We start from the raw sequence: 27,331 nt of genomic DNA on the forward strand, positions 1-27,331 counted from the left end.
CACAAACCCCCGCGGCGTTGCCGTGCGTTTCGACCCGCTCCACCTTCGGCCAGTGTGGCCGAAGGTGCCCGTCAGCAGGCGGTTGGGGCGGGTGCGCTGCGGGGCTGGGACGGGTGCTTTCTCGTTTAACACGAACCACAGAGGCAGTTAGGTTTGAACGAATGAGGATCCGGAGGTCCAGAGAGTAAAGTGACAGGTCTAAGCAGTGAAGAAGCCGGGGCTGGTCCTAGTCCCAGGCAATGGGGCCCAGGCTGTCTTCATCTCGGAGATGGCAGTCGGGCAGCGTCACTCCAGAAAGGGCCAGGGAGTGCGGGAGCGTCCGTGTGTGAAAGAGAACGCCCCAGCGGGATACTTTGGCTGTGTCTCTTCCTTTTGGGGGAGTTGGTGGGTGGTGGAGCCGTAAGTCCCGGGCAGTTGTTAGTGCAGGGTAAGCATGGGCTTCTCCGGAGACGGTAGCGCCGAATAGGATTTTGTTTGGAGGCACGACTGGTGCCTCAAGGTGTCTTTAAAAGGAATATAAGGGAGCGGCCTGAAACTACCAGGTACTCCCTCTGGGCCCACGGGCTTCATGGTGGCCAACCTTTGGGTGAGAAGGTTTTTGTTTTTTGTTTTTTGTACCTGAAATTACATCTAGGGCTAATTCTTTTTGAAAATGTTAACGTTGAACTCGGGTTTTTGGGATTGAGTTGGATGGAGCTTGCATCCTTACATTCAACTCAGAACAAGCTTGAATGCCTGCTGCTAGGATGACCTGGTCGGTAGTCTGACCACATGATATAACCTGCTAGGGGAAATTTTTTTCCCCCTGGAGTTAGCTGATCCTTTTTGATTTTATGTTTTTATTCCCTAATTTGCAATCTCTGCAGCAGTGCTGATGTGTGTTTCAGGGGAAACCTGTGGGTCGATGAGCTAATGCATTTATTCTTTGCTACTACAATTCTCCTTTTTATGTTTTTGGTCTAAACCTGAAACAGCCAATATTTCATGAAATGGGGCCCCATCTTTTTTATAGCTTTACTTGTGATACTAAATCTAGTGTAAGAGCTTACCGAAAAATGGAAGTCTTTGTTTCCATTAGATTTATTAAGCCCAGTTTAAAATTACTAAGATGAGAAGAATCATTTCATAATTAGGAAACTCCTATCTAATCTGATAGAATATACAACAGTTATTAGTATCCCTGTATAGTGCATTACTCCTCGTAGGAACTCACTAAATAATGAAAATTATTGCAACATTATATTTGCATACCACATTAAACTTCTTTGTGGAGTCCTTGGTCCCTAGCCCAAGTTGTGGCAGTAAGTGTTTAGAATGCTGTCATTTAATCTTTATGTCAGAGAGGGAAAGCAGTATGGTACAGTAAGTAGTTAAGAATGTAGGGCCAGGCGCGGTGGCTCACGCCTGTAATCCCAGCGCTTTGGGAGGCCGAGGGGGGTGGATCACAAGGTCGGGAGATCAAGACTACCCTGGCTAACACGGTGAAAACCCGTCTCTACTAAAATACAAACAATTAGCCGGTCGCGGTGGCATGCGCCTGTAGTCCCCAGCTACTTGGGAGTCTGAGGCAGGAGAATCGCTTGAACCCGGGAGGCAGAGGTTGCAGTGAGCCGAGATCGCACCATTGCACTCCAGCCTGGGCGACAGAGTGAGACTGCGTTCAAAAAACAAAACAAAACAAAACCCAAAACCCAAAACCAAACAAAACATAAAGAATATAGACTAAAGAGAAGATTGCCAAGAGTGTATTCTGCGTTCTGCCACTTCACTGTATGACCTTGGCAGGTTATCTATTATAACTCCTCTCTGTCTCACTTTCTTTTTTTGGGATACAGTTATGTACCCACATGGTAGGAGCATCGTGAGGATAGACCTGAAGTCCTTAGGATGATGTCTTTCACGTTACTGATTTTGGTTAATAACCAGTTTCAGAGATTAGGGAGGAGGAAGTTATTTCAAGGCCACTGGATGATGAAATGTTCCCAGGGCTTTTTTCCTGTGCCTGTAAACAGTTCCAGGCCTCATTCAGGCAGTGTGGTTGGTAATCCTATGATTTGTTATTGCTTGATGGTGCATTTTAACATTTGGTTATATTGCCTTTGACTTATGCTGTTGTGTTAGGTGTGGCTATAGGTTTGCAATAGCATAATTGGTGTGTTTGCCTAAAGCCGATACTTTCTCTGTTAAATGTGGGAGTGCATAGAAGGCAGAATAAACCCTAGACAACAAAGTGCACAGTTTTAATGGCATAGTGTAGGACAGGAAGCATTGTTTACCTAGGGTCAAGGATATATTAGTGTGCCTATACAGTGTTCATTTAAAGATTGCCTATTTTGATATTGGAGCCCCTGCTAGGTTGTAAGCTCTTTGAGAAATATGTATTTTAAAAATTTGTATATATAACACTTGCCTTTATTGAGAACTTACTATGTGCCAGGTAATGTGCCAAGTCCTTTACATACATCTAATTTTAGTCTTACAACAGCTGAATGAGTAAGATAGCCCACTTTACAATAATTTGCCTATGATTACATAGCTTATTAATGATGAAATCAGAATACAAACTCCATTTGACTTAAAGACTCCTATGTTATGTTGCCTGTACCAGTGCAACAAAAGACCCATAAAATATTTAATAAGTGTTTATTGAATAACAAAGAATGAGGATACGAACTTGAATAAGATTCAGTCCATGTCCTTAAGGAACTAAGAGCTGAGTCAGAAAAGTAAAGGAGTGATGAGGATGCAGGGTTCAAAGTGTTATAATAGAGATATGGATCTGGTGCCAAAGGATCCCAAAGGAGAGGCACTTACATCAAGTCAGTGAGCAGGGTCAAAAGGCATCCTTCCTTGAAGAGGTGGAATTTAAGCTGAAAGGTGAATTGGAGTTGTCCAAGAGAGGATGTGGGGTGCATTCCAGGCATAAAAATAGAAAACATTTTTTGATACACCTAGATAGAAGGTGTGAGAGTGATAAAGTATCAGGGTTGGGAACTGAATAATTAAAGGATTTGGGTGCAAAATTGAGCAATTTGAACTTTATCCTGAAAGCTTTTGGGGAAGGGAAGATCTTAGCACGTTTACACAGAAGAGTTTCACGATTACATTTGTGTTTTGGGAAGGTTGCTCTCGTAAGTAGCATGGAGATGGAATAGAGGGAGAGGCAGAGGGGATGCCCTGAGACCACTTAGGCTTTTCTCATAAGTGAGGAGGGCCTAGGTAAGTCAGTGGGGTTGAAGAGTAGAGGAAGGATTTGAGAGCTATTAAGGATATCTTGGTGATTGAGGGTGCATGAGACGTTTGGACAAAAGGTGGCCCAAGTTTATGGTGGAGGCCAGTGTTCGTTACTGAGACAGCAAGCTCAGGAAAAGGAGCAGATAGGTGCAAAAATGCTATGTTTGGTTTGGGATATATTGAGGTAGATGAGAAGAGTGACTAGAGAGCAGCTCCATGGGTCTTTGCCTTACTGGTAGGGACTGGGGATGTTTTGGGTGTGAGAACAAGTAGATATGGGCACTACCAGAATGTCAGTGGTAGCATATGTGAGAATATAAAATAGAAAGTTAAACCCCATAAAAGGGAAGTATTTTGTCCCTGTCATCATACACACACCTGGCAAAGTGTCAGCAGTTTGAACCTAGGACTGTCCGGTTTACAAGCCTGAGGATGTGCTACTATTTCATGCCAAAAAACGGCCTCTTTTTGTTTATTTTTTGATTATATTGCCTGCCAAAGGATAGATTATAGGTCAATTATTGGTTTTGTGATTTCTTTTTTCAAATAGTTGTATGCCATGGTCCAGGCATGATCAGCTATTGGTCCCCGCACTGTCCACCCTTGTCTTTCCATGCATTCTGATGCCACTCTTGGGTTAAGTTTTCTTAGTACGGCCTGGTCTGGAGATTATTGCTAGTTATTCTTAATAGTAACAGGTAGAATTTATGAGGATGGGGAAAGTGGTGCTTCCTTTCAGCACTGCTGCTTGTGATGTTTTTCTGGAAGATGTTAAGGGGAAAAATTTCCTGACATTCATCCCTCTCATCTTAGCCCTGAGATACTGTTGCCAGTTGGTCTCAAGATAGAAAACCTGAATTTCAAGATAAGTTTGTGATCATGAGGTTAGCAAGCTTACCTCCCAGTTAACCCTCATCCCAAAAGAAGAGAACCTTTTAGCTGTTGGACAAACAGCAGCCCTACTTGCCCAGTGATTGGCACAGAAAGGGCAGATAAGCAACTTGTGAGGCGCTTTTCCATAGCCTGACCTTGCCTAAGGATAAATATGTGTATACCAGGTGGTGTGCATGAACACTGTAGACCAATATTCATGATTGGATTTCTTTTATTCATACTTTTAAAAACTTATTTTTTTAGGCAACCTCCCGACTTCTAGTAAATTACCCAGAGCCCTATCGTTCTCAGATATTGGATTATCTCTTTAAGGTAATGAAAAAATAATTATTTCTTGATACTTGTGATATTTTAGAAACTGTAGGGTGAATTTTACCTATAATTTATCAGCCTCAAAATTCTGGTTTTTGAAAAAATGGCACATTACTTTTGGAATAAATTGCTATTTGAAGTTTTACTTTTGTTTTTGCGTCTGTAAAACGTAAGGCAGTAATTAGTAATTGTCTTGAAGCATCATACAATACAGCACTATGTTAATACTGTTAATTCTTTTCACAGCCGAATTTTGGTGCCTCTTTGCATATTCTAAAAGTGGAAATAGGTGGTGATGGGCAGACAACAGGTAGGAGAATTTGGGAGATAGGATTTCTCCCGTCAGCATTTTAATCTATACCTCACCATACGGACTGTGATTTCAGAATATGTGTAAACAGTACCAACACTTTTGAGATTGATTTTTGCTTATTAGAGTGTTCCTCATTTTAAAACTGTAATTATTTAAAAATATTATATAGAATATGGTCCATCTAAAACAACTTTCAGACTTTAAATTGCTTATTTAGTTGAAGTAATCGGTAGTAAACAAATCCACAGTTTTCTAAAATCTATATATACAGGACAGAGCATAGGGACAGTTTTGAATTTTATTGAGAAGTTAGAAAGATTTTAATTTTATGTAGAGCATATAAAGTGCTATTAACTTTAAATATGTGGTAAAAATGTATGTAACCGGTGTTTCAGAGATACAGCTTTTTTTTTCTTTTGAAAACAAAACTTTAATCACTAAATCTTCAGTCTTCATTGTCACTATTTTGATTGGCTTTGTGTAGTCCATGTTACCAATTGGCAGTTTATAGGCCTTTTGTTTTTCAGGAAGAAGAAAAAAATTCTCTCTATGATTAGATATAGCTTATTGTTTATAGATCAGATTCCATTATAATGAACTCTAGTGTATCTCCTGCATACTTGTATTCCTGCTAGTGATTTGGAAGTAATTCTTTGTTGAACAGATATGTCTATGTGGTGGTATTAGTGTTTATGTTGAAATAAAAAGTACAAAGCAAAAACAAAAGAAACCCCCATAACAGAAACTTTCCCCAAGCTATTGCATTTTACTGTTAAAACCTTTTAGGCAGAATTGACAATGATGGGCTAATTTCACTTGCTGAAGCTAAATTAGAGGTAGAGATACATAAATAGGCAGATCTTGTGAATTCTGATGTTTACCTTTAAGAAGAAATGCGCAAGGGCCTCTCAGAAGGCCCAACTTAGCAGGGGCAGATATTTGTGAACTGTGGGAATATATGAGGACTTTAATAGCAGTTAACTTCCTCCGTGCTAAGATAATGTAACCTCGGCCGGGCGCGGTGGCTCAAGCCTGTAATCCCAGCACTTTGGGAGGCCGAGACGGGCGGATCACGAGGTCAGGAGTTCGAGACCATCCTGGCTAACATGGTGAAACCCCGTCTCTACTAAAAAATACAAAAAACTAGCCGGGCGAGGTGGCGGGCGCCTGTAGTCCCGGCTACTCGGGAGGCTGAGGCAGGAGAATGGCGTAAAAACCCGGGAGGCAGAGCTTGCAGTGAGCTGAGATCCGGCCACTGCACTCCAGCCTGGGCGACACAGCGAGACTCCGTCTCAAAAAAAAAAAAAAAAAAAAAAAAAAGATAATGTAACCTCTACTAACTGCAGATGTTAGTATAGAATTTTGTTATTCTTAGAGTGGATATGTATACTTATTCCTTTTTTTTTTTTCCCCTCAAAACTCTTCCTATATCAAGACATATTATAGGCTAAAGGTGTGGGTTCTGAGAACAGGGCTCAGGAGCCCGGGGATTCATATCCAGCATTGATAAGCTGAAAGTTGAGGTAATGAGAACTTAAAGTTGGACATGGGGATTTGAAAACCACAGAGAGATCAAAAGCCCAGAAGAATGAATACTGGGAATTTTTAGTTATATGAGGTGATATTTCTCTCAGTACTGCTTATAATAGAAGGTTGTGGTTTTATTAAGACTTTTACAATGCTTAAGATAATGAAAAAAGAATGAAATAATGTGCTTTTATCATCCATCCTTAAGTTGTATAAGATTACGATTTGCCCAACTTCAGGATTAGAACTGGAATACTGCTTTTGTGAAGTGGGTGTCGTGGGTGGGGGTGGGGAGTGAGATGGTCCTAGGGAGTACCATTCATGGATCATTACTTCGTTTTTGCTCTCCTCTATTCAGATGGCACTGAGCCCTCCCACATGCACTATGCACTAGATGAGAATTATTTTCGAGGATATGAGTGGTGGTTAATGAAGGAAGCTAAGAAGAGGAATCCCAATATTACACTCATTGGTAAGAAATGAAGTTTGCAATGCTTCTTCAGTCTCTTTTCCTTTAACTTTTAAATTCTGGATCATGTTGGTGGAATCTCTATTAGTACGGAAGTGCTCATAATGTCATTAATACTACCAGTATGCTACCAGCAGCAAAGCATGTGTCAGGGGTGATCCTTTCTTTGCCCTTGTATATTATGTTGAATCCTTATAATACCAGTGAAGTAAGGCATGATTCTTTCCATTTGGCAGGAAGAAGCAGTAGAGGCTTAGAAAGATTATGCCACTGACCTAAGGTCATAGACAGTTAGTAAATGGCAAAATCGGTTTTAGCACATAATTCCATATTTCTATGATGCTAAACTACTTTTCTTCACAAAATCTGTCATCAGTATTTGTAAAAGGGTAATACTATGCAGTAGTACACCTAACTAGTTACACAATTGTTTGTTACATGTAGTAGTAAACCCATTTTTAGAAAAGGTACATACAAAAGTGTTTTTTGTTTGTTTGTTAGTTTTTGAACTTCAATAATGTGCTGGTTACTGTTCTAGGGGCTCAGGAAGCCAATCACATCCCCAATCCCTGCACCTGTGGAGCTTAGGTTCTGTTGGAAGGATCATTGGCTAGTTGCTTCAATGGGACTATGTACATTTCACAGTTCTGTGAGAATGCGTACAGAGCCTGTGAAGTATTTCAAACATCAGAGTGATGGGATACTTTCATCACTTGAAATGAATTTGATTTTTTGAAACAGGCTTAAATTCAAACTAAGTTAAATGAAATTAATGATTCCTTCTAAAGGCCTGATTTCTAGTTATTTAAAAAATAATTTTCTCAGCAATCAAATTAAAGGATAAGAGTAATATTTTCTATGTTAAAAGAAATTAGGAGTAAGTATGTTCTTTATAAATGGGCTTTTGTAAGATTCCAGAAATGCTGTTTGCAGTAAAAGCATCACTGAATTTAGCAAATATCCGCTAGACTGCTTCCAAGGTCAGACCTCATTTAAATGTAGAAAATATGGCAGGGAAAACTATGTCCTAACAAAGACTTACACATGGTAGGCCTTCAGACTGCATTTAGCATTTCATTGTTTTCAAGAATTCTATTACTTTAATGTCACATTTCTTATGTAATACACTTGGGTGTTCCTCCTGAGTTTAGAAAATAAACATTTTGTCATTTTTATTTTTATTTTTTTCAGTGGTGAACTAGTTTGGTAATATATTTATTGCTGAGGAACTTAACTGTTGAGCTTATTTTAAAATTAGTAGCAATTTAAATTTAGAATTATAATACGTACTTTTCTACTCTTCTCACTTTTTTACTTAAACATAATCAGGGTTATTGGAAGAATATGGACTTATTTGATGTGTATCACTTAACAAGGGTATATTTCTCTATGGATTCATTGTCATTTATATTGATACAAGAACAAACTAGTTTTGCTACATTACATTGCCTGACTGATTAATATTTTAAGGACCCTTAAATTATAAGAAGATGTACAAGTGAATGATAAATTTGTGTTATACATAACTCAAAGGAGTGAGTAGTTTGGAATAAGCCTTTTAGAATTCTTTGGTTTGACCTCAAAGAACAGAAGTTGAATATTGAACATTCCAACAGTGAGTGGAAATGTTAAGTTAAAACATATGGTACATTTATTTCTATTGGTAAGGGTCTTGGATAGAGGTGTTTGTATTTGTTATTTTTCTTTTGCCTGGAAAGAACATTTGAAATTATGGGACCTGACTCTAGGGATCAATAAGGAATTATAGTGTCTATAGATTGGAAAGGATTTCAATAATTTTTATATGGTATATAAACTTTCCTTTAGTCAGATCTGTGTTGGTGTTTTGCAAGTTGAATGCTTTTCTTAAAAAAAATTTGTTTTATTTTCAATAGCGCCAGCAGTGTTATACCTCCTCTACCTTTGCCTCCTCCCTTCTCTCTGCAGGGTTGCCATGGTCATTCCCTGGATGGCTGGGAAAAGGTTTTGACTGGCCTTATGTCAATCTTCAGCTGACTGCCTATTATGTCGTGACCTGGATTGTGGGTGCCAAGCATTATCATGATTTGGACATTGATTATATTGGAGTTAGTAATATATTTAAAATGATTCAGTTTGGGACATTTATTTGTAATTTAAAATATAATTTGGTTCTAAGGTACTTTTTGACTAACCATTTTATGTCATGAGACTAATTTGTTCTACTGGTATCTGATAATAACACAAGCTAAGTACATGTGACCTTTAATTGCTCCCCTTTGCCCATCCCAATGTCACCGCTTTTGAAAACTGTGCTAAGTGTATACCTTCTTCCTCTGAGCTGGTTTTTTTTTTGTATCAGCCCAACTCAAATTCTCCTTCAAAGCTTTCCCTACTTTCTCTGGTTCCTACAACAATGTTGTGTTTCCTAGACAGCTTATGGGTTAGTCTCATTTTATTCTATTGTTGTCTTAAGCCAAAGATTGGCAAACTTTTTATTAAAGGGCCAGAGCATAGATAGTTTTGGGTTTGTGGGCCAAAAGGCAATATTGAGGATCTTGAGGTAAATATATAGCCATTTAAAATGTAACTATTTAAAACTAAAAGCACTTTTAGCTCTCAAGTTGTAAAATTACAGATGATGGGCCAGATTTGGCAGGCTGGCTGAAATCTGTGTCCACCTGTCACAAACTGTTACTTAACACCTTAACACCTTTTAAGGATTTAAAAAGTATGGAAAATCATATCATGTCCAGCTTGTCTGTTGGCTGGGTGGAGGCATGCCTTAGGCTGCATCATACCCCACAGAGCCTTAACATACACATACTGGGTCTCCATAATCAGTTGCTTATTAATATACCATCAATTAAAACTAATACTTAAACATTTTCATGCAACCATGACTTAGATTATCAGCAAACAATTATTGAGCCCTATTTTAGGGCTACTAAGATTAATAAGCTCTTGTATTCAGTAAGAGAAGTAGACACTGGAACATATTAACTGCGATACTACATGGTGATACAGGGCATGAGGATGAGCCAAGGGCATGAGGATGAGCCAAGGGCTGGAGGAAGTCAGAAGAAAGAATATATTACTTTTTGCTATCCTTTTCCAAATTATGACTGAAAATTAGTTTATATTTGAGAACTTTCCTCTTTTTTTTTTTTTTTGGCACTGTCGCCCGGACTGGAGTGCAGTGTTGTGATCTCGGCTGGCTGCAACCTCTGCCTCCTGGGTTCAAGTGATTCTCCTGCCTCAAGTAGCTGGGATTACAGGCACCTGCCACCATGCCGAGCTATTTTTCTTTTCTTTTTATTAGAGACGGGGTTTCACTGTGTTGGCCAGGCTGGTCTCAAACTCCTGACCTCGTGATCCGCCCACCTCAGCCTCCCAAAGTGCTGGGATTACAGGAATGAGCAACCACACCTGGCCAGAGAACTTTCTTAAATGTCAGGACATTTATAATCCATAGTGAGACTAAATGTAGGTTTGGTCTAATAGCTTTCTCTTATGGTACAATCACAAGTAATGGGTGATTCACATCTTGTTTAGACTCATGATAACACATGCTATGGTGAGGAGCTTCATTGATAAACTCTTCCCTGTATTGTTGGAGTAAAAAGACCTGCACCTGGATTCTAGAATCATCTCTTGTTATTAACAGTTTTCTCAACTGTGGAGTTACAGAAGTTCTTTCAATTCTAAAACCTCAGGCTTCATGACTCTAAACCTAATAGATGTATATATGTTCCTTTTATCCATCCTCATTCAGAGTTTGCTTTTGTGACTAGTGTATTACTGTGATTCTCTGTGTATGCTTAAAAATATGCCTTCTATGCAGTATACATATTAATACTTGGCTTTCAGGTGTGCCTATAGGGATCTTGTCATAATTGTTGTAATAGTCTCCTTATCTATTAGTTCTCCAATGCCTAGTATAGTCTCTGGCACACATTGCACTGTCAACATGTGTTAAATGAATTAATGAATATTCCATTGTTGAAAATCTTTGGAATAAATTACTTTTTGAAAAATACCCATGAAATATTTTAAGGTCCTTAAAAATAATATTTTAATTTTAAAAAAGTTAAGCGATCTTACAAGTATCTGTAAATTCTATGGCAGGATATCCCATAAAGTTAAAAAAATGGCTTATCAGATAATATGAAAGATGAGGAGAGAAATGGTATCTTAATGATAATCTACTTTCTGACATTTCATAACTTTCAATTCATACTTTTTTGACTTTTTGTTTTGCAGATTTGGAATGAGAGGTCATATAATGCCAATTACATTAAGGTGTGTACAACTTTAGTATCTTTCTGTCTCTAACTTTTTAGTGAATAATTCCTTGTAGTTCCAAACACAGAAATTAGGAAATTTGTGTTGGAAACACCATATTTTTTATACTACAGTTATTTATTTTGCTGGTTGTGACATAAAATTCAAGCAAAATCTTAACAATGTTTATATTCCTGATATTAAAGCATGTGTAATTCTTTGTGAGTCCTTAATTACCTTTGTCTAAAGAATTGTGTTGAATTTTTCTATTTTAAAACTCATTAGTTTTGGAATTCTGATAAATTTTGTGAAACAATTATATCATTTTGGACTTTTAGGACTTCAAGAAATGTACCTGTTTTTTCTTTGTCTTTTATCAAAATTTATGGCATATATTCTAATTCTCGTTTTCTATTGGAGTGTGTTATAGTACATGTTTCTTTTTGTGATTAGCAAAGAGGTGGCAATAACATCTGCCAATTGTGTTATTTTTGGGGAACTCTTCCTAACTATCTCCATTTAATTCTCACATCCTTACCTATGAGGTAACTACTATAATTGTTATTTTCCAGGAAAGGAAAAACAGCATAATAACTTCTGCCATTGGAAAAAAATGGCAGTTTTACTTTTCAGGTGGAGCTATTCTCTGGTTTACTTTTCACTTCCTTTTGTCTTGTTGTATATATCTTTTCTCCAAGAAATATAATTTTCAGACAATATTTAATTTCAGGTTTTTAAAATTTTTTATATTAAAAAAATTTTGTTTTTATTTCCATAGGTCTTTGGAGAATAGGTGGTATTTGGTTACATGAGTAAGTTCCTTAGTGGTTATTTTTGAGATTTTGGTGCACCCATCCCTGGAGCAGTATACACTGAACCAAATGCGTAGTCTTTTATCCCTCACCTCCTTCCCATCCTTTACCCCTGAGTCCCTAAAGTTCATTTTATCATTCTTATGCCTTTGCATCCTCATAACTTAGCTCCCACTTATGAGTGAGAACATATGATGTTTGGTTTTCCATTCCTGAGTTGCTTCTTTTAGAATAATAGTCTCCAATCCCATCCTTCTTGCTGCAGATGCTATTAATGCATTGCTTTTTGTGACCCAGTAGTATTCCATTGTATACATATACTGCAGTTTCTTTATCTACTCATTGATTGATGGGCATTTGGGGCTAGTTCCAAATTTTCACAAATCTATCAATCCTGCTACTGGGTATCTACCCAGAGGAAAAGAAGTCATTATACAAAAAAGATACTTGCACATGTGTGTTTATAGGAAAAAATTTCTTTAAATTGGGTGTTTTATGTTCTTAAGTAGATAAGGTTCAATACATTTCTTTCATATCTTCGTTCAGTTAATCATAGAGCATTTATTTGCTCAACACTAGTTTGTCAGGCATTGTGCATACGGTTGTAATATAAGGATAGAGAATGTGGTTTTCTGCCCAAAAGGATTTTTTGTATTGGGGAGGGTGGTATAGAGTCAGATATACACCTACAGGTCTTAGAAGACACAGAGGAGATGACAACTCTACCTGGGTTGATTGGGAAGTCTTTTAGAGGAGGTGATGTGTAATTTGAATGTTCAAGAAGGGATGGTTGGGAACTCTCCACGTTGCTAAGGAGGGGCATAGCATGTGCAAAGAACTGAAGATTGAGAGGTAAAGGGATATGGGAGAAAAACAAGTCATGAACGATGGTTTAAACAACGGAGGAAGAGTGGGGGCACTGACCTCCATCAGTAAGCTGAAGTATTCACTGGAATAATGGCTTTTTTTTTTGAGACGGAGTCTTGCTCTGTCACCCAGGCTGGAGTGCAGTGGCGCCATCTTGGCTCACTGCAACTTCTGCATCCCGGGTTCAAGCAATTCTCTGCCTCAGCCTGCTGAGTAGCTGGGATTACAGGCACCTGGCACCACGCCCGGCTAATTTTTTTTTGTATTTTTAGTAGAGATGGGAATTCACCATCTTGGCCAGGCTGGTCTTAAATTCCTGACCTTGTGATCCACCTGCCTCAGCCTCCCAAAGCGGTGGGATTACAGGCATGAGCCACCGCACCCAGCCAGTAATGGCATATTTTAATTAATCTGTAGTTGTAGGGATGGAGAAGGCATAGATTGAGAAGATCTATTGCAGCCAGAACTAGGTAACTCAAGGTCAATTCCAGGCTGAAGTATGCTGGTGAGAGTGTGCTGGTGGGAGCAGAATGGGTGGGGCAGTGGAGCTATTAATAAGATTGGAGCACAGGGATTGTAAGTGGAAAGTCATGTCTGCTATGAGCACAGGTCTGATAAGAGCAGTAAGTGGACAGAGCAGAAGCCAAGTTGGTGCATGTATAGTGGATAACTCTGTAATCAGGTGGATGGCATTGCTACAGTATCTTCTTAGTGAAAGGTGATGAACTTTTTAAATACCCAAATTTGACATTTCAAAGCTTATGTTTTATTTTCTTGTGATTATACATGTGTCTCTCTTGTGTTCATTTGAAGGAAGCATTTAAAGTATTAGTTTCCATTTTCTTTTAAACTAATGAAATAAGCCAGGGCTATATTTTATTTTATTTTAACTTTTTTACTATTAAGAATCTGTTGCTGACTCCAGTGCATTCTAATTCAGCTAACCTGGTTTGAAAGACTAAGTGTTGCTCTAAGACACATTTTCAGTATTTCAGACAGTTCAGACTTCATTTCCTTTTCTCTGAACCTTTAGTTTTCCTGCAGTAAAATCTCTCAGGATACAAAAACTTTTTACTTTGTGTTTGCCATTTTTTTCCAGCAAGATTTTATTGGGATCTGTGTTCCGTTTGTTGAAATGCCCATCGCAGGCCAGGTACAGTGGCTCACGCCTGTAATCCCAGCACTTTGGGAGGCTGAAGCGGCTGGATCACCTGAGGTCAGGAGTTTGCGACCAGCCTGACCAACATAGTGGTGAAACCCTGTCTCCACTAAAAATTCAAAAACATTAGCCGGGCGTGGTGGCAGATGCTTGTAATCCCAGCTACTTGGGAGACTGAGGCAGAAAAATCGCTTGAAGCTGGGAGGCAGAGGTTTCAGTGAGCTGAGGTCGCGCCATTGCACTCCAGCCAGGGCAAAAAGAGTGAGACTCTGTCTAAAAAAAAAAGAAATGCCTATCACAAAGAGTTCAATAATGACAGATGAATGTAGGTGCTCAGATTGGATAATTTTAATGAATATACATTCTTTTTGGGATAATAAGATGACCCCTGGAAAGAATAAAGATTTGTTTTTTTCTTTTTTTGAGATGGAGTCTTGCTCAGTCACCCAGACTGGAGTGCGGTGGCGCGATCTGGGCTCACTGCAAGCTCCACCCATTTGTTTTTAATAGCAGAAATAAATATAATACAAAGGAGGAATTTATATAAAGATGACAAGGGTATTGTTTCTTTACAGTTTTTTTTTTTTGCTACTGGTATTTATGATTTATCGTGGTTTTCAGTGGTGTTCTTAAGTTTTCTAAGTTGTGTCTGGAAAATCTCATCTAGGATCTGAGGATAGTGGATGGAAATGGAAGTATGGGTCTTTGGACCTTCATTCAGTTCAACCAGAACAAGTTCCTTTCCATTTATCTTATAGAGCTTCTATTTAAGCTTTTTCTGGAGGAGAAAGTTCCAAAACAAAAACATAATCTGAAAATATGTTAGATAAAACTGCTCAAAAGAATGCTGCTATTCATAATGACTTTGGGATGGAAACTTATTTAGAAATCATAGCATGAGACTTGCAAATTTTGGAATGTTATTCAAATACACTGTATAAAAAAGTAAGCAGTCTTACTGGGATTTTCTAGGACTAGGACTAGAAAGACTAGATCCATCCATAGTGAAAAATGCAAATTTGACTAAGTTGCTCTTCCTCTTCTCTGTAAGAAGAAAGAGGCCCGGCTTAGTGGCTCACGCCTGTAATGCCAGCACTTTAGGGGGCCAAGGCGGGCAGATCACCTGGGGTCGGGAGTTCGAGACCAGCCTGACCAACATGGAGAAACTCCATCTCTACTAAAAATACAAAATTATCCAGGCACGGTGCCTGGCTGGGATTCCAGCTACTCAAGAGGCTGAGGCAGGAGAATTGCTGAACCTGGGAGGCAGAGGTTGCAGTGAGCCAGGATTGCGCCATCATACTCCAGCCTGGGCAACAAGAGCGAAACACCATCTCAAAGAAAAGGAAGAACTTCAGGGTGATGAAATTCAGGATTGATCTCCTGCTAGAGGGATAGGGATTCTCAGTCCTACTGAATCTTGAGAGTTGGTCTTGGTTTGCTATGAAGGATCTGTTCATGCTGCTTCTAGGGTGTCCTAGGACTCAGCTGATCTGGTTTGAAAGATGAAATTAGATTGCCACCTCTAATTTTCACCACGTTTTCTAAAATCCTGTAATATATCTGTTTTAAGAAACCATCTGTTGAAAAGTAGACCATGGATTTAATTGGAGCTTTTATTATTTGCGTCCTAAAAGAGCACATTAATTGGAAATTCCCCTAGTTCAGAGAAGTTGGAATGTGAAGAGAGAGCTTGTGAAATTCTTTGTTCTTTCTTAATTTCTTCAGCCAGTAGTATTGGGCATCTGCTGCTATGTGCCAGAGATTTCTGAGTCCTTGGGGGTATAGTGGTGGGTTTGTTTGTATCCATTCATCAAGAACTGCTTATGGTATGAAATCTGATCTTCCTGATCCTGAGTAAAATGATGTCTCCTCTTCTCTGCTCTTGATTTACATATAGGCAATCCATACGTTTTGGTATGTTACCTTCCCTTTGATTTTCTAGTACGCCCTGTTAATGTTGGTGCCCTGTTGAGTGTGTTTGCCACCTAAGGGTGAGGACTCCATCTCATACTTCTTTTAGAGTCTTCATGGGGTCCAAGTATTGAGTACTAAAATAGGTGCTGTTTGTTTGATTTATTTCCCATTAGAATTTATCTTGTTACTTTTAATTTTGTGGCTGGACAGTCCTACAGGTAAATTTTATGTCCTCTCCTGTTTAATAAAGCAGAATATTTGAAGACGTTGGAAAATACTTAAAATGATAAGTTAAAGCATTTTGCCGAATGGTATGATTAATATGTTACCCATTTTATTATTGTGTCTGCATAGGAAACTTCCTGGAAGAATGCATAGCAAAATAATAGTGGTTATTTCAGGGTAGTACTACTTGATTATTTTTGTTTCTTTTCCCCCGCATATTTCTATGGTTAAATGTAATTTTAAAGTTAAAGTGAGAATCCTCTAAAACGTTTTACCCCTTGTGTTTTTTTTCTTTTTACATTCCTAGTGAAGTAGGTTATCTTAATGATAATGCTTTTATTTTCCGTAGGAGGCATGTTTCTATTGAGAAAATATAGTATTGAAATGATCATCCATGAGGTCAGGAGTTCAAGAGCAACCTGGCCAACATAGTGAAACTCCGTCTCTGCTAAAAAATACCAAAATTAGCTGGGTGTGGTGGCGCGTGCCTATAATCTCTTTTACTCAGGAGGCTGAGGCAGGAGAATCATTGGAGCCTGAGAGACAGAGGTTGCAGTGAGCTGAGAACCTGCCACTCCAGCCTGGGTGACAGAGTGAGCCTCTGTCTGAGAAAAACAAAAACAACAACAAAAAAGCTATTATCCAGAATGCTGATTTGTAAAGATACTTTATCTATCTTGATCATAAATTCAACAGCTAAAAATTCATTTGTATCCTTTCATATTTTCTGTTTATTACTCCAAAAGATATTAAGAAAAATGCTGAACTCTCAAGGTCTCCAGCGAGTGAAAATCATAGCAAGTGATAATCTCTGGGAGTCCATCTCTGCAGCCATGCTACTTGATGCTGAACTCTTCAAGGTGGTTGATGTTATAGGGTAAGGCATGTTTTACTTGGAAAACTAGCAGTTTCTGATTGCTTGCTCTGTGTATTGACTGTTTCTTGCCTCTCCCCATTTGATTACATTCTCAGAAAGTAGCTGTCCTGTATTTACTTATCTGAAGCATGCATGGCTCATGGTTCATTACTTTCGCTTTTAAATGTATTTTAGGATCTTTCTGTGACAAACATGTATTGATAACTTTTAAAAAACATACTGATGTTTGGAATCATAAAACTGAGCTTTGTTTTAGATTAAGGGGCAGAGTAATACCTGTATTTAATTTTAGAAATTATAAAGGCAAAGTTGTGAAATTAGTTTCTAACTCTCAGATATTCTGTGGCTGGAAGTTCTTGCATGAACACTTTTGTAAGTGGTTCATTATGGTCACTGACGATAACTTTTGTCATGCCTCCTTAGTAGTATAGTTTTGACCCCTACTCCTTATTCCATTTCTGCCTTTTAGCCCTCTGGGCCCTGACCTCATTGAGTTCATTTTTTTAAAAAAGTGAATTTACATTTTTCCTACCGTGACACAGGATATAAACATTTGAAAAATAGAATATGTGTGTGTGTGTGTGTGTGTATGTATGTGTGTAGAATTTGTTCTTTATCCAGTGTGAACACTGATTGATCTCTCCATGTGCTTTATTTTTTTTAATGAAGAATTTTGAATGTACACAAAAATAGGCAGAATAATACAGTGAATATCTTTGTTCTTACCACTCAGCCTCCTGAACTGTGAACCCATGACCAATCTTCATCCATGCGTCTATCTACTCCTCTTCCCTTCCTGCCTACATTACTTTGAAAGAAATCCCAGGCATTATTTCTTCCATAAAAATATTACTGTGTGTCTCCAAAGATAAGGATTATTTTTCTACTTACTATAAACAATACCATAATTATACCTAAAATGTAATAGTTTTTTATATTAAATATCCATTATTATTATTTTATAGTTTTATTTGATTGAATCTGGAGCCATTTAAAATTCATACCTTGTGATTGGTTGATATTTAAATCTGTTCTAATCTTTAGGTTCTTGCTCTTCTTTCTTTTTAATTTGTTGAAGAATAGGGTTGTTTGTCTTATAAACTTTGTGTCAGTCTGGATTTTACTGATTTCACCCCTACAGTTTAATAACTTGCTCATCTCTCCTTTTTCAGTGGTTTTTGAAATTGGTGAAGGTGTGATTAGGTTAGATTTAGGCTTAATTTTTTTTTGCAAGATAAATAAAATTTCTTCATTATATTTAAACATTTTATACATTGAAATTAAAATTAAAGTTTTGCTGTTGTTAAAAGCTTTCATAAATAGTTGAAGTCTTGAAGGAAAACAAAGTTGTGTTCATCTAAATGTATTTTCTTAATATTAAATGAAAGTATGGGTTTTACTGTATCTTCATGAAGGACTTGGATATGTACTTCATTTTTTATTGATATAGGTATTTTAATGTAATGAATTTTCCTCTGAGTACTGCCTTAGTTTTATCTCATAGGGCTGTTTTATCATTAATTTCTAACTTTATTGCATTGTGGCCATTTAATACCAAATGTATTATTTACAATTTTGGGGGAAATTTCTCAGGAGCTTATTTTTAAAAATCTGAAAAAAACCTTTGCATTTTTCTTGACTATCTCAAGAGCATATTTTGACTTATTAAGATGTATTCTTTATTAGGATACAGAATTGAGTTTATAACATCTACCTTTTTGATTATATTGTTCAGGTGTTTGGATCTTAACTATTTCGTCCACTTGAACTGTTCAGAGCTACCAGGTGTGTTTGTTTCCTTGTGTTAGGTCTGTTTCTCCTTTCAATCTTAGGCAGTTTTTGCTGTGTGGAAGCTTCTGCTTTGTTATTTGGTACATAAATACTGATGAATGTTTTATCTTCATTATGATTTATTTCTTATCATTAGAAAATGCCATTCTTTGTCTCGTTTAAAGCTTCTTGGCCTGAATTCTGCTTTCTGTGTGATTAAGAGATCTCTGCTTTCTTTTCATTAGGATTTGCCTAATATATTTTTGCCCTTTTATTCTTTACCTTTCAAGGCCATTTTCTTTTATGTGCATTGCTTGCAAATAGCATAGAGTTCGATTTTGCTTTTTTAAAGCTCCTCTGAAAATCTTTATATTTTAATCAATGAGTTAAACTCATTTTTAAATATAACTGATGTTTGTGTTTTCTATGCTATTACATTGTCTCTTGTTATTGAATAATTTATACTATCCATGTACTAATACAAGCTATTCTGCTATATGATTTGTTTACTTTGCACTTATTTAAGGAGGTGTTTCTTTTGTTATTTAGCAAGTTTTGTTTTTTGTTCTATCAATTATATTTATACTGATTTATACAAGTATTTTCAACTGAGAATAATTTTGCCTCCCAGGGGACATTTGGCAATGCCTGGAAATATTTTTAATTGCCACAAATAGGTAGGGTGATGCCACTGGAATCCGATGGATGGAGGCCACGAATGTTTCTAAATATCCTTTAGTACACTGGATAGTTTTCCCATAACACAAAATGATCCAGCCCAAAATATTAATAGTGCTGAGATTGAGGAACTGCTTCATACTAATACTCGTGGTTTCCTCTTCATTTAGTTATTGTCCATTGGTTTACTATAAGCAATACTACAATTATTTGATAACTTCTTCCTCCCCTTTTCTCCCCTACCATGGAATTTTAATTACTAGAATTATCTTACTTTTAATTTTTGTACTCTTAAATGAACTTACATGAACTTAAGCTTCTACTATATTGATTTGACAGCTACAAGTTTTAACTGTTTACTCCCAGATAATCTGCAAACTTAGTTTACATTTCACCTTCTTTCCCTCTTGTCCTATTTCATGTAGCTATATTAGTTGTACTTTAGCCAAGTGTGTAATATTTATATATAATTTAATTACTTTTTTTTTTTTTTTTTTGAGATGGAGTCTCGCTCTGTCGCCCAGGCTGGAATGCAGTGGCCGGATCTCAGCTCACTGCAAGCTCCGCCTCCCGGGTTTATGCCATTCTCCTGCCTCAGCCTCCCAAGTAGCTGGGACTACAGGCGCCCGCCACCTTGCCCGGCTAGTTTTTTTTTTGTATTTTTTAGTAGAGACGGGGTTTCACCGGGTTAGCCAGGATGGTCTCGATCTGCTGACCTCGTGATCCACTGGTCTCGGCCTCCCAAAGTGCTGGGATTACAGGCTTGAGCCACCGCGCCCGGCCATAATTTAATTACTATTTCTTTTAATCTAGCTCTACCATTAAACATATTAAATGCTCACCTTCAAGTCTTTTGCCGAAGTTTCTCCCTCAGTTTCTTGGATGTCAGAAGTGTAATTATCTATTAAATGTCTCAGAAAGTGCTAATGGAAACAATATTTCTTGATGTGTTTAGATGTTTATTGATGTTTATCTATGACCTTTATACCTGAAGGACAGTTTGACTGGATATAATCCTTTTTTAATCCTTGAGTATCATAAAATTTGCTCCATTGGTTATTTACATAAAATGTTGCTATTGAGAATTTTGACTCCAGAGATATTTCCTTTTCCTTATAAGTAACTTGACACAATTCCTTTATGCCCAAAGAATATTTTTATTCATCTTTAAAGTTTAGTTGTTGTATACACCTTACCATTTCCAGATATATAGTATATGCATCTCTTAATGTCTATATTTAAGTATTTTCTTAGTAAGGTTTACTTAAGTTATAAGCTAAATCATAATTCCACTCCATTACTTTGGTTTTCTTTTTTGATGTCCCAGTTATACATCTTGCTCTTATTTGCATAGCCTTTATTTTGTATTTCTCTGAATTTTTCTCTACCTCTTTATTTACGTTTTCTATTATTTTATCCTTACTATTCTATATTCCTTACTGTGTTTTCCACAGTGTCTGTTCTGTCTAATGTTCCTTCTAGTTTAGCCTTCATTTCTAAAATGTGATTTTTAAAATAATTCTATAATTCTCTCATTTTAATTTCCTATATCACTAACAATTCATCTTTAAAAAATTTTTAATTGAAGTATAGCATACAAACATACATATATAAAAGTACAAAAATCATCGGATTATAGCTTAATGAATTACCACAAAGCGAACGTACCTATGTAACCACTACCCAGAAAATTATCAGTGCCCAAGAAGCTTGGTTATTGATATCTCCTCTTGGAAAGATTTTTCCTTGGAAATCTTTCTAATCATTAACCTCTGTTTTTGCCTTAAAGATAACTACTAATCTGACCTCTAACACCATGGACTAATTTTGCTGGTTTAAAAACTTTATTTAAATGGCATCTTATAGTAGCTGTTATTTCAGTCAATATTATATAAATGAGATGAATGCATGTTGTTATATATAGAGGTAGTTCATATTTATTGTTTAGCATCCAACTGTTGGATGCTAAGTGTAGTATACCACAACTTATCTGTGTATTATTTTTTAATGGTCATTTAGACTGTTTCCAATTTTTGGCTGTTGGAATTTTGTTCAGGAGATATTTCTTGGCTCACATCTTCACAGGAAGACTATTCCTTCCTGCCTCATTCATGTTGTGCTTGGCCTGTGCTATATCTGAAGATTTTTGTTTTACAGTTACAGTACTTTCTAGAGTCTGTTTCTGCTGGGCCCCATTCTTACTGACTGAAAGTTGTTCTCCTTTACACGAAGTGTTCCTGCCTTATTCAACTTGGATTCTACTTCAAACAGCTTATTTTCATGTTGAAGCTCTGTCATTCCTGATTATTTGCTACCTTCTCCTGAAATTGTTATTGCTTAAACCTGTGTTGTTCAATACAGTAGCCACTAGACACATATGTTTAGGAAGCACTTGAAATGTGGCTAGTTTGAGTTTAGGTGTGTTATAAGTATAAAATACACACTGGGTTTTGAAAATTGAATATAAAAATATTATTTACAATTGTTTTACACTGATTACATGTTACATGATAATATTTTGGGTATATTGGGTGAAATATATCATTAAAATTATGTTCTCCATGTTTTTCTGCTTTGTAAATTAAATTAAATTTTTTTCATTTATGTGTTTTATTGTGGTAAAGACCTTTGCTGGTTTTTAATGTGGCTGCTAGACAATTTAAAATTATAATGTATGTGTGGTTCATATTATATTTCTACTGGACAAATCTAGTTTGAACTCTTACGGTATTGGGTTTGATCTCCTAGTGAATTCACGGTTTTGAGCATTCTCCCCTAACTTCAAGCCTGTGAAGATGTTCCCATCTTCCTGAGTTGGTCTTCTATTCTCCCACTTAGGATAGGGTCTACTCCTTTTTGTGAGTACCAGCCAATCCCCTTTCACTTCCAGTTTCCATATACCATCTGCTGATCCTGGGCCATTTCTGATGCTGTGAGGCTCCTGGGGAGAGTCTCTATCACCTGGTTTGATGGCAGTGTTATCTGTTTTTCCTTTCCCTTATCTGGTTGGTCTGTTTGGTTTCAGGAGGAGTACTGAGGAGCTTCAGAAACTGGGCTGCTGTCATGTTCTGCCTTGGCCAAAAATTCTAATTTTTTAAAGTACAAATATGTTCCTCTGTTAGGATAAACTATGAAGTTGGTTCACTTTCAATTATCTTAATTTTGTCTGTAATTGACGTTTGAAAAATAATGCTGTGAAATGATAGAGAATGTTTGCCTGCTTATGTACATTAAAAATTTATATTCTTAAAGAGCCTTTACATTTTGTTGCACTAGGAATAAATATATACGTAGAGAAAGACCCAGATTTTAGTATTAGTTCTGCCTTTCTTTGCTCAGATCATGTAATAAATCATTTGGGTTTTGAATGTAGTAACAGTTTCATTTTCTGAATGAAGGATATACCCCCTATTCCTATAACTTCAGTAAAGTTACTTTTTCATTTTATAAATATAATATGCTCATTATAGAGACTTTGGAAAATGTAGAAAAGTATTAAGATAGAATATACTCATAATCCTAACATCTACTGCTTATTGGTAACATGCTAGCATATTACTTTCCAGGGTTTTCTTTAATATAGAAATATATTTTAACCAAATACACCAAACATGCATTTGGCAACTAGACAACTGGATGACAACTAGATGGGGTATTAAAAATTAACATTTGGCTGAGGTAACAAAGCTGAATTTCATGGAGACAGAATGAAGTTGTGGGATAGAAGAGTAAATCTAAAAATGTAGTTTTTTGAATTTATATTAGTTAAAAGACTAGTAGCCAGATTTTTCAGGTTGGGTGTTATAGTGCCACAACGATGATTGCTTAACCCTGTTAGATGCTAGATTTCTTTGTAGTGTAGATTTGCAATACTGAATAGATGCCTGCTTTCACCTGAGTTTAGTGACTCAGTAAAATCTTAGTGGAACCTCGTTTTTCTCTAATACTTCTTTTTATGTTCTCCAGTATATATTGTATATTATTTTCTTACTCATGAAATCCTGGAATGCCAAATTGATATTGTGCCCTAATTCATCTTCACTAGGTATAAAGAATTACCAAATAGGATTTTTTTCCTAAAAGATTTGTGACCTAAAATGGAATTAAATAACTAAAAAATAACACAAGTATTCACAATCATTTTTTGATGTTATAAATACTACTATACCAAACTACAAAGATTAGAATTATGGTATAACTTAATCTCCATTATTTTGCTTGTATTATTTTTTTGTAAATAATTGCTAAACTAAAAAGTAGATGCCCTTATTCCTACAGTTATTTAGCTAGTGTGCTCTCTTATTGGATTGTCAATCTATTTTCTATTTAAAATTTATTGTCTTTATTCTTATAATCAGTACTTCCACAGTCATCATTATGGGAGTATTTTACTCTTGCAGTAATGAATATGTATTTATACTTCCACTGACTGACTCCCCTCCCATCGAATGATAGGATGAAGGAGGCATTCATTTTCTGGGGCAGTTTCTCACTTGCTGCACTATTGATATTTTTAATGGCCAATTTTTTTGTTGTAGGGGTTGGTCCTATGCATTGTAGGATGTTTAGCAGCATTTTTGGCCTCTCTTCACTAGATGCCAGTAACAAATATCCTCAACCCCAGGTGAGACAGTTGAAAAAATATCTCCCTATAGTGCCAAATATTCCCTCCAGGGACAAAAATCATCTGGGTTGAGAACCACCTCTGCTCTGATACAGTAATTTCTAGTTTTCCCAAGGTAGTTTATTCTTTTTATTCAAGAAATAACCATTTGTGGGTATTGTTTTTTGTTTTGTTTTGTTTTGTTTTTGGCCTGGGAGTAAATGCCAAGCTATCTTTCTGTGTTCTAAGGACAGGAGTAGAGGGGAGAGTACTACTTTATATAAAGGTTTCACTAATCTTATTTTTGGCCTCCTCCTCACTCATTTACTATTGCCCCAAGCTCCTTAGCTTCCCCTGGGAAGTCTGAATCTTATCTTTACTTCATTCTCCTCTTGGGGTGTTCTAGGCTGTGGCCCTGTCTGCTACCTCCATCCGTCAACATGCTTCCATCCATTTTGTGAGTTCCAGAAATAGACTGAAATTTCCTATCTATTGATGATTTTCCTTCCTATCCAGTATGCTGTTGTAGGTTTATCCCCTTTTGTTTTATTTGCTGTCATTTTAATGGCATGCTGAGACAGAAGGGCGTAAAGCAGATGCTTACATTCATTATCTACCTGGAAGCTACCCAACTGTTTTAAAATAGAAAACCTTGGAGAAGACTTGTGTTTTTATACACTCAACAAATATATATGTATATAAGTGCCACATTGTGACCTTTTGTCATTGACTCCCACCCTTTTTTTTTCCTAGGGCTCATTATCCTGGAACCCATTCAGTAAAAGATGCAAGGTTGACTGGGAAGAAGCTTTGGTCTTCTGAAGACTTTAGCACTCTAAATAGTGACACGGGTGCAGGCTGCTGGGGTCGCATTTTAAATCAGAATTATGTCAATGGCTATATGACTTCGTAAGTTATTAAAAACCTTTTAGAGTTTTTATTATAAAAAATTTTAAAACACAAGAGTTAGAAAAAAGTGGACTTCCTTATTCTTCCAGCCTAGATTCAATGATTGTAAACATTTTGCCTTATTAGCATTTTCTATTTTTATACCTATACTTAATCTACATCTAATTTTCTATATTTGAATATGGTCTATATTAAATAAAGTCTGGTTTATTAAGGTATAATTTATATGTAGCAAAATACATGCAGCTCTCTGATTTTTGACAAGCTACATATATTTTTAATAATTATATAGTAAATAGTATGTGTAAGGACACTTTATCTCTAAATGTTTTAGCATGTGTCTCCAAAACACAAGGATATTCTTCTACATATCACAGTATCATTTTTTCATACATGAGAGTGTTTTTAATACTCAGTCTATATTCAGATTTTCCTAATTGTTCCCCCAGAATGTCATTTGTAGCTTTTCTTAAGAAAAGGAATAGTCAAACACGCACATATTGCATTTAAAAGTTACGCCCCTCAAGTCTCCTTTAATCTAGAATAGCTTCCTTATTCCTCATTTTTGATGACAGTGATCTGTTGAAAAGACCAGGCTGATTGTCTTGTGGACTGTCTGCTTCCCAGCCTGTCTGATTGATTCCTCATGGCATCACTTAATGTGTGTAATCTGTTGTTTAAAAACAGATGTTCTTAAGGGAGAACACAACTTATGTTCCTAAGGGAACCATTTCTTAAATGCTTTGAAAAACACTTTAATTGTGAATAGATTGCAATTAGCTTTCTAAACAATGAACCACATTTTGTTCCTAAATTTTGTTCTTTTTTGTTCTGAAACATAGAACAAAAGCAAACCAATATTGTGATATTAATGTGGGTTGCTATATATTGTATTTGTTCTTTTTCTTCTCTTTGTGAAAGAAAAGATACTTAAGGAAAGTTTGGTTATAACTTAATTTGGTCTTAAGGTAAGGCATCTTCATGGCAGAGAATTTAGAAAACTGAAGATAGGTACAAAGAAAGAAGCAAAATCACCTACAGTCTTATGATCCAGAGCTAACTATCCTTAACAATTTTAGTGAATGTCCTCCTATTTTATATTGGCATGTATACATTTTTAATACAAAATTGAGACCATACTATAGAATCTGTTTAAAAAACTGCTTTTCACTTGACATGACATTAGGAACTTTTTCTCACATTTACCTATATTTCTACTTCATCATGTTTAATGCTGTAAATGCATTTTAAAACATTCTGTTACATAAAGCACCATTTCCCAAACTTGCCTTAAGAAGCACCCGAGACACTTGTTATACCTTCTCCTTGGCAGCTGCCCAGACATTGTGAATGAGAATCTACAGGGAAGGCTCCTGGGGTTCTGTCCATCTAGTCAGTGCCCCCTAGTGATTCTGATGCTACACAAGTTGGGAAACACTGATGTGGAAAATATATTATTCCTTATTGAATATTCTCCTCTTTTTAGAATTGGAAGTTGTCTCTGTTTTAATTAATAGCTTTGTACAAACTGAAATGATCAATTGTATACCAATATCTTTGTACATACCCATGACTATTTTCTTAGGCTGTATTCTTAGAAATGGAATGGTCAGAGATATATAGATTTTGAAGGGTTTTGTATGTATTTTACAAAATGCCCTCCAGAAAGCTTGTCTTAAGTGATACATCTGTCATTAGCCAGAAAGGATACCACGTATCTTGCAAACCATGGGCAAAATTACAAGAACTTAAAATATTCACTAATAGTAAGGTGTTTTGAAAATTAGGACTATAGGCCGGGCGTGGTGGCTCAAGCCTGTAATCCCAGCACTTTGGGAGGCCGAGATGGGCGGATCACGAGTTCAGGAGATCGAGACCATCCTGGCTAACACGTGAAACCCCGTCTCTACTAAAAAAATACAAAAATTAGCCGGGAGCGGTGGCGGGCGCCTGTAGTCCCAGCTACTTGGGAGGCTGAGGCAGGAGAATGGCGTGAACCCGGGAGGTGGAGCTTGCAGTGAGCTGAGATCCGGCCACTGCACTCCAGCCTGGGGGACAGAGCGAGACTCCGTCTCAAAAAAAAAAAAAAAAAAAAAAAAAAGAAAATTAGGACTATTATTTCTACTTTGTATTGATAGAATTAGAAGGCTTTGATTTGCTAAGAATGTCAGTCTGTTTTTTAATGCTGGATGAGGACTTGATAAAAAAAATAAAATTCTGTGGGTAAGCTCTGTGCTTTTTTAATCTGTGAGAGACTCAACAATACCAAGTTCAAGAACTTCCATTTTGCCCTTGGATTTCCTGAGAACCAGAGAGTCAAAGTTTTAGGGGTTAGCACCTGCTCTGACTGTTAGGGCCTGATCATCTGAGAAAGAATGGGCCACAAAGCAGATCAGCAGTCGGATCCAACTACTACTTGTAGATGAAGTGGAATCATATTTAATAGCAATACTACAGCCCAGACCTTGTTCCGTACTCTTCCTATGCATTAGTACATTTAAT

General features: G+C 36.8%; 1 protein-coding gene across 4 annotated transcripts in view; it reads left to right on the forward strand.

The window, feature by feature from the left end:
• GALC (galactosylceramidase) overlaps positions 1–27,331 on the forward strand; it is a 57,907-nt gene that overhangs the window by 800 nt on the left and 29,776 nt on the right. The window contains exons 1-8 of one of the 4 annotated variants that reach the window (XM_050800044.1): positions 63–91; positions 4,372–4,440; positions 4,687–4,750; positions 6,639–6,752; positions 8,697–8,836; positions 10,992–11,030; positions 16,739–16,869; positions 24,674–24,829. In XM_050800044.1, coding sequence (XP_050656001.1) covers positions 6,659–6,752; positions 8,697–8,836; positions 10,992–11,030; positions 16,739–16,869; positions 24,674–24,829 — 560 coding nt within the window. In that variant the 5' untranslated portion in view covers positions 63–91; positions 4,372–4,440; positions 4,687–4,750; positions 6,639–6,658. Of the gene's footprint in view, positions 1–62; positions 587–4,371; positions 4,441–4,686; positions 4,751–6,638; positions 6,753–8,696; positions 8,837–10,991; positions 11,031–16,738; positions 16,870–24,673; positions 24,830–27,331 lie in introns of those variants that run through there. The other 3 variants (XM_050800042.1, XM_050800043.1, XM_050800041.1) reach the window with 3 other exon arrangements.

Source organism: Macaca thibetana, chromosome 7, assembly GCF_024542745.1.
Source record: "Macaca thibetana thibetana isolate TM-01 chromosome 7, ASM2454274v1, whole genome shotgun sequence".
NCBI classification, from domain to species: domain Eukaryota; kingdom Metazoa; phylum Chordata; class Mammalia; order Primates; family Cercopithecidae; genus Macaca; species Macaca thibetana.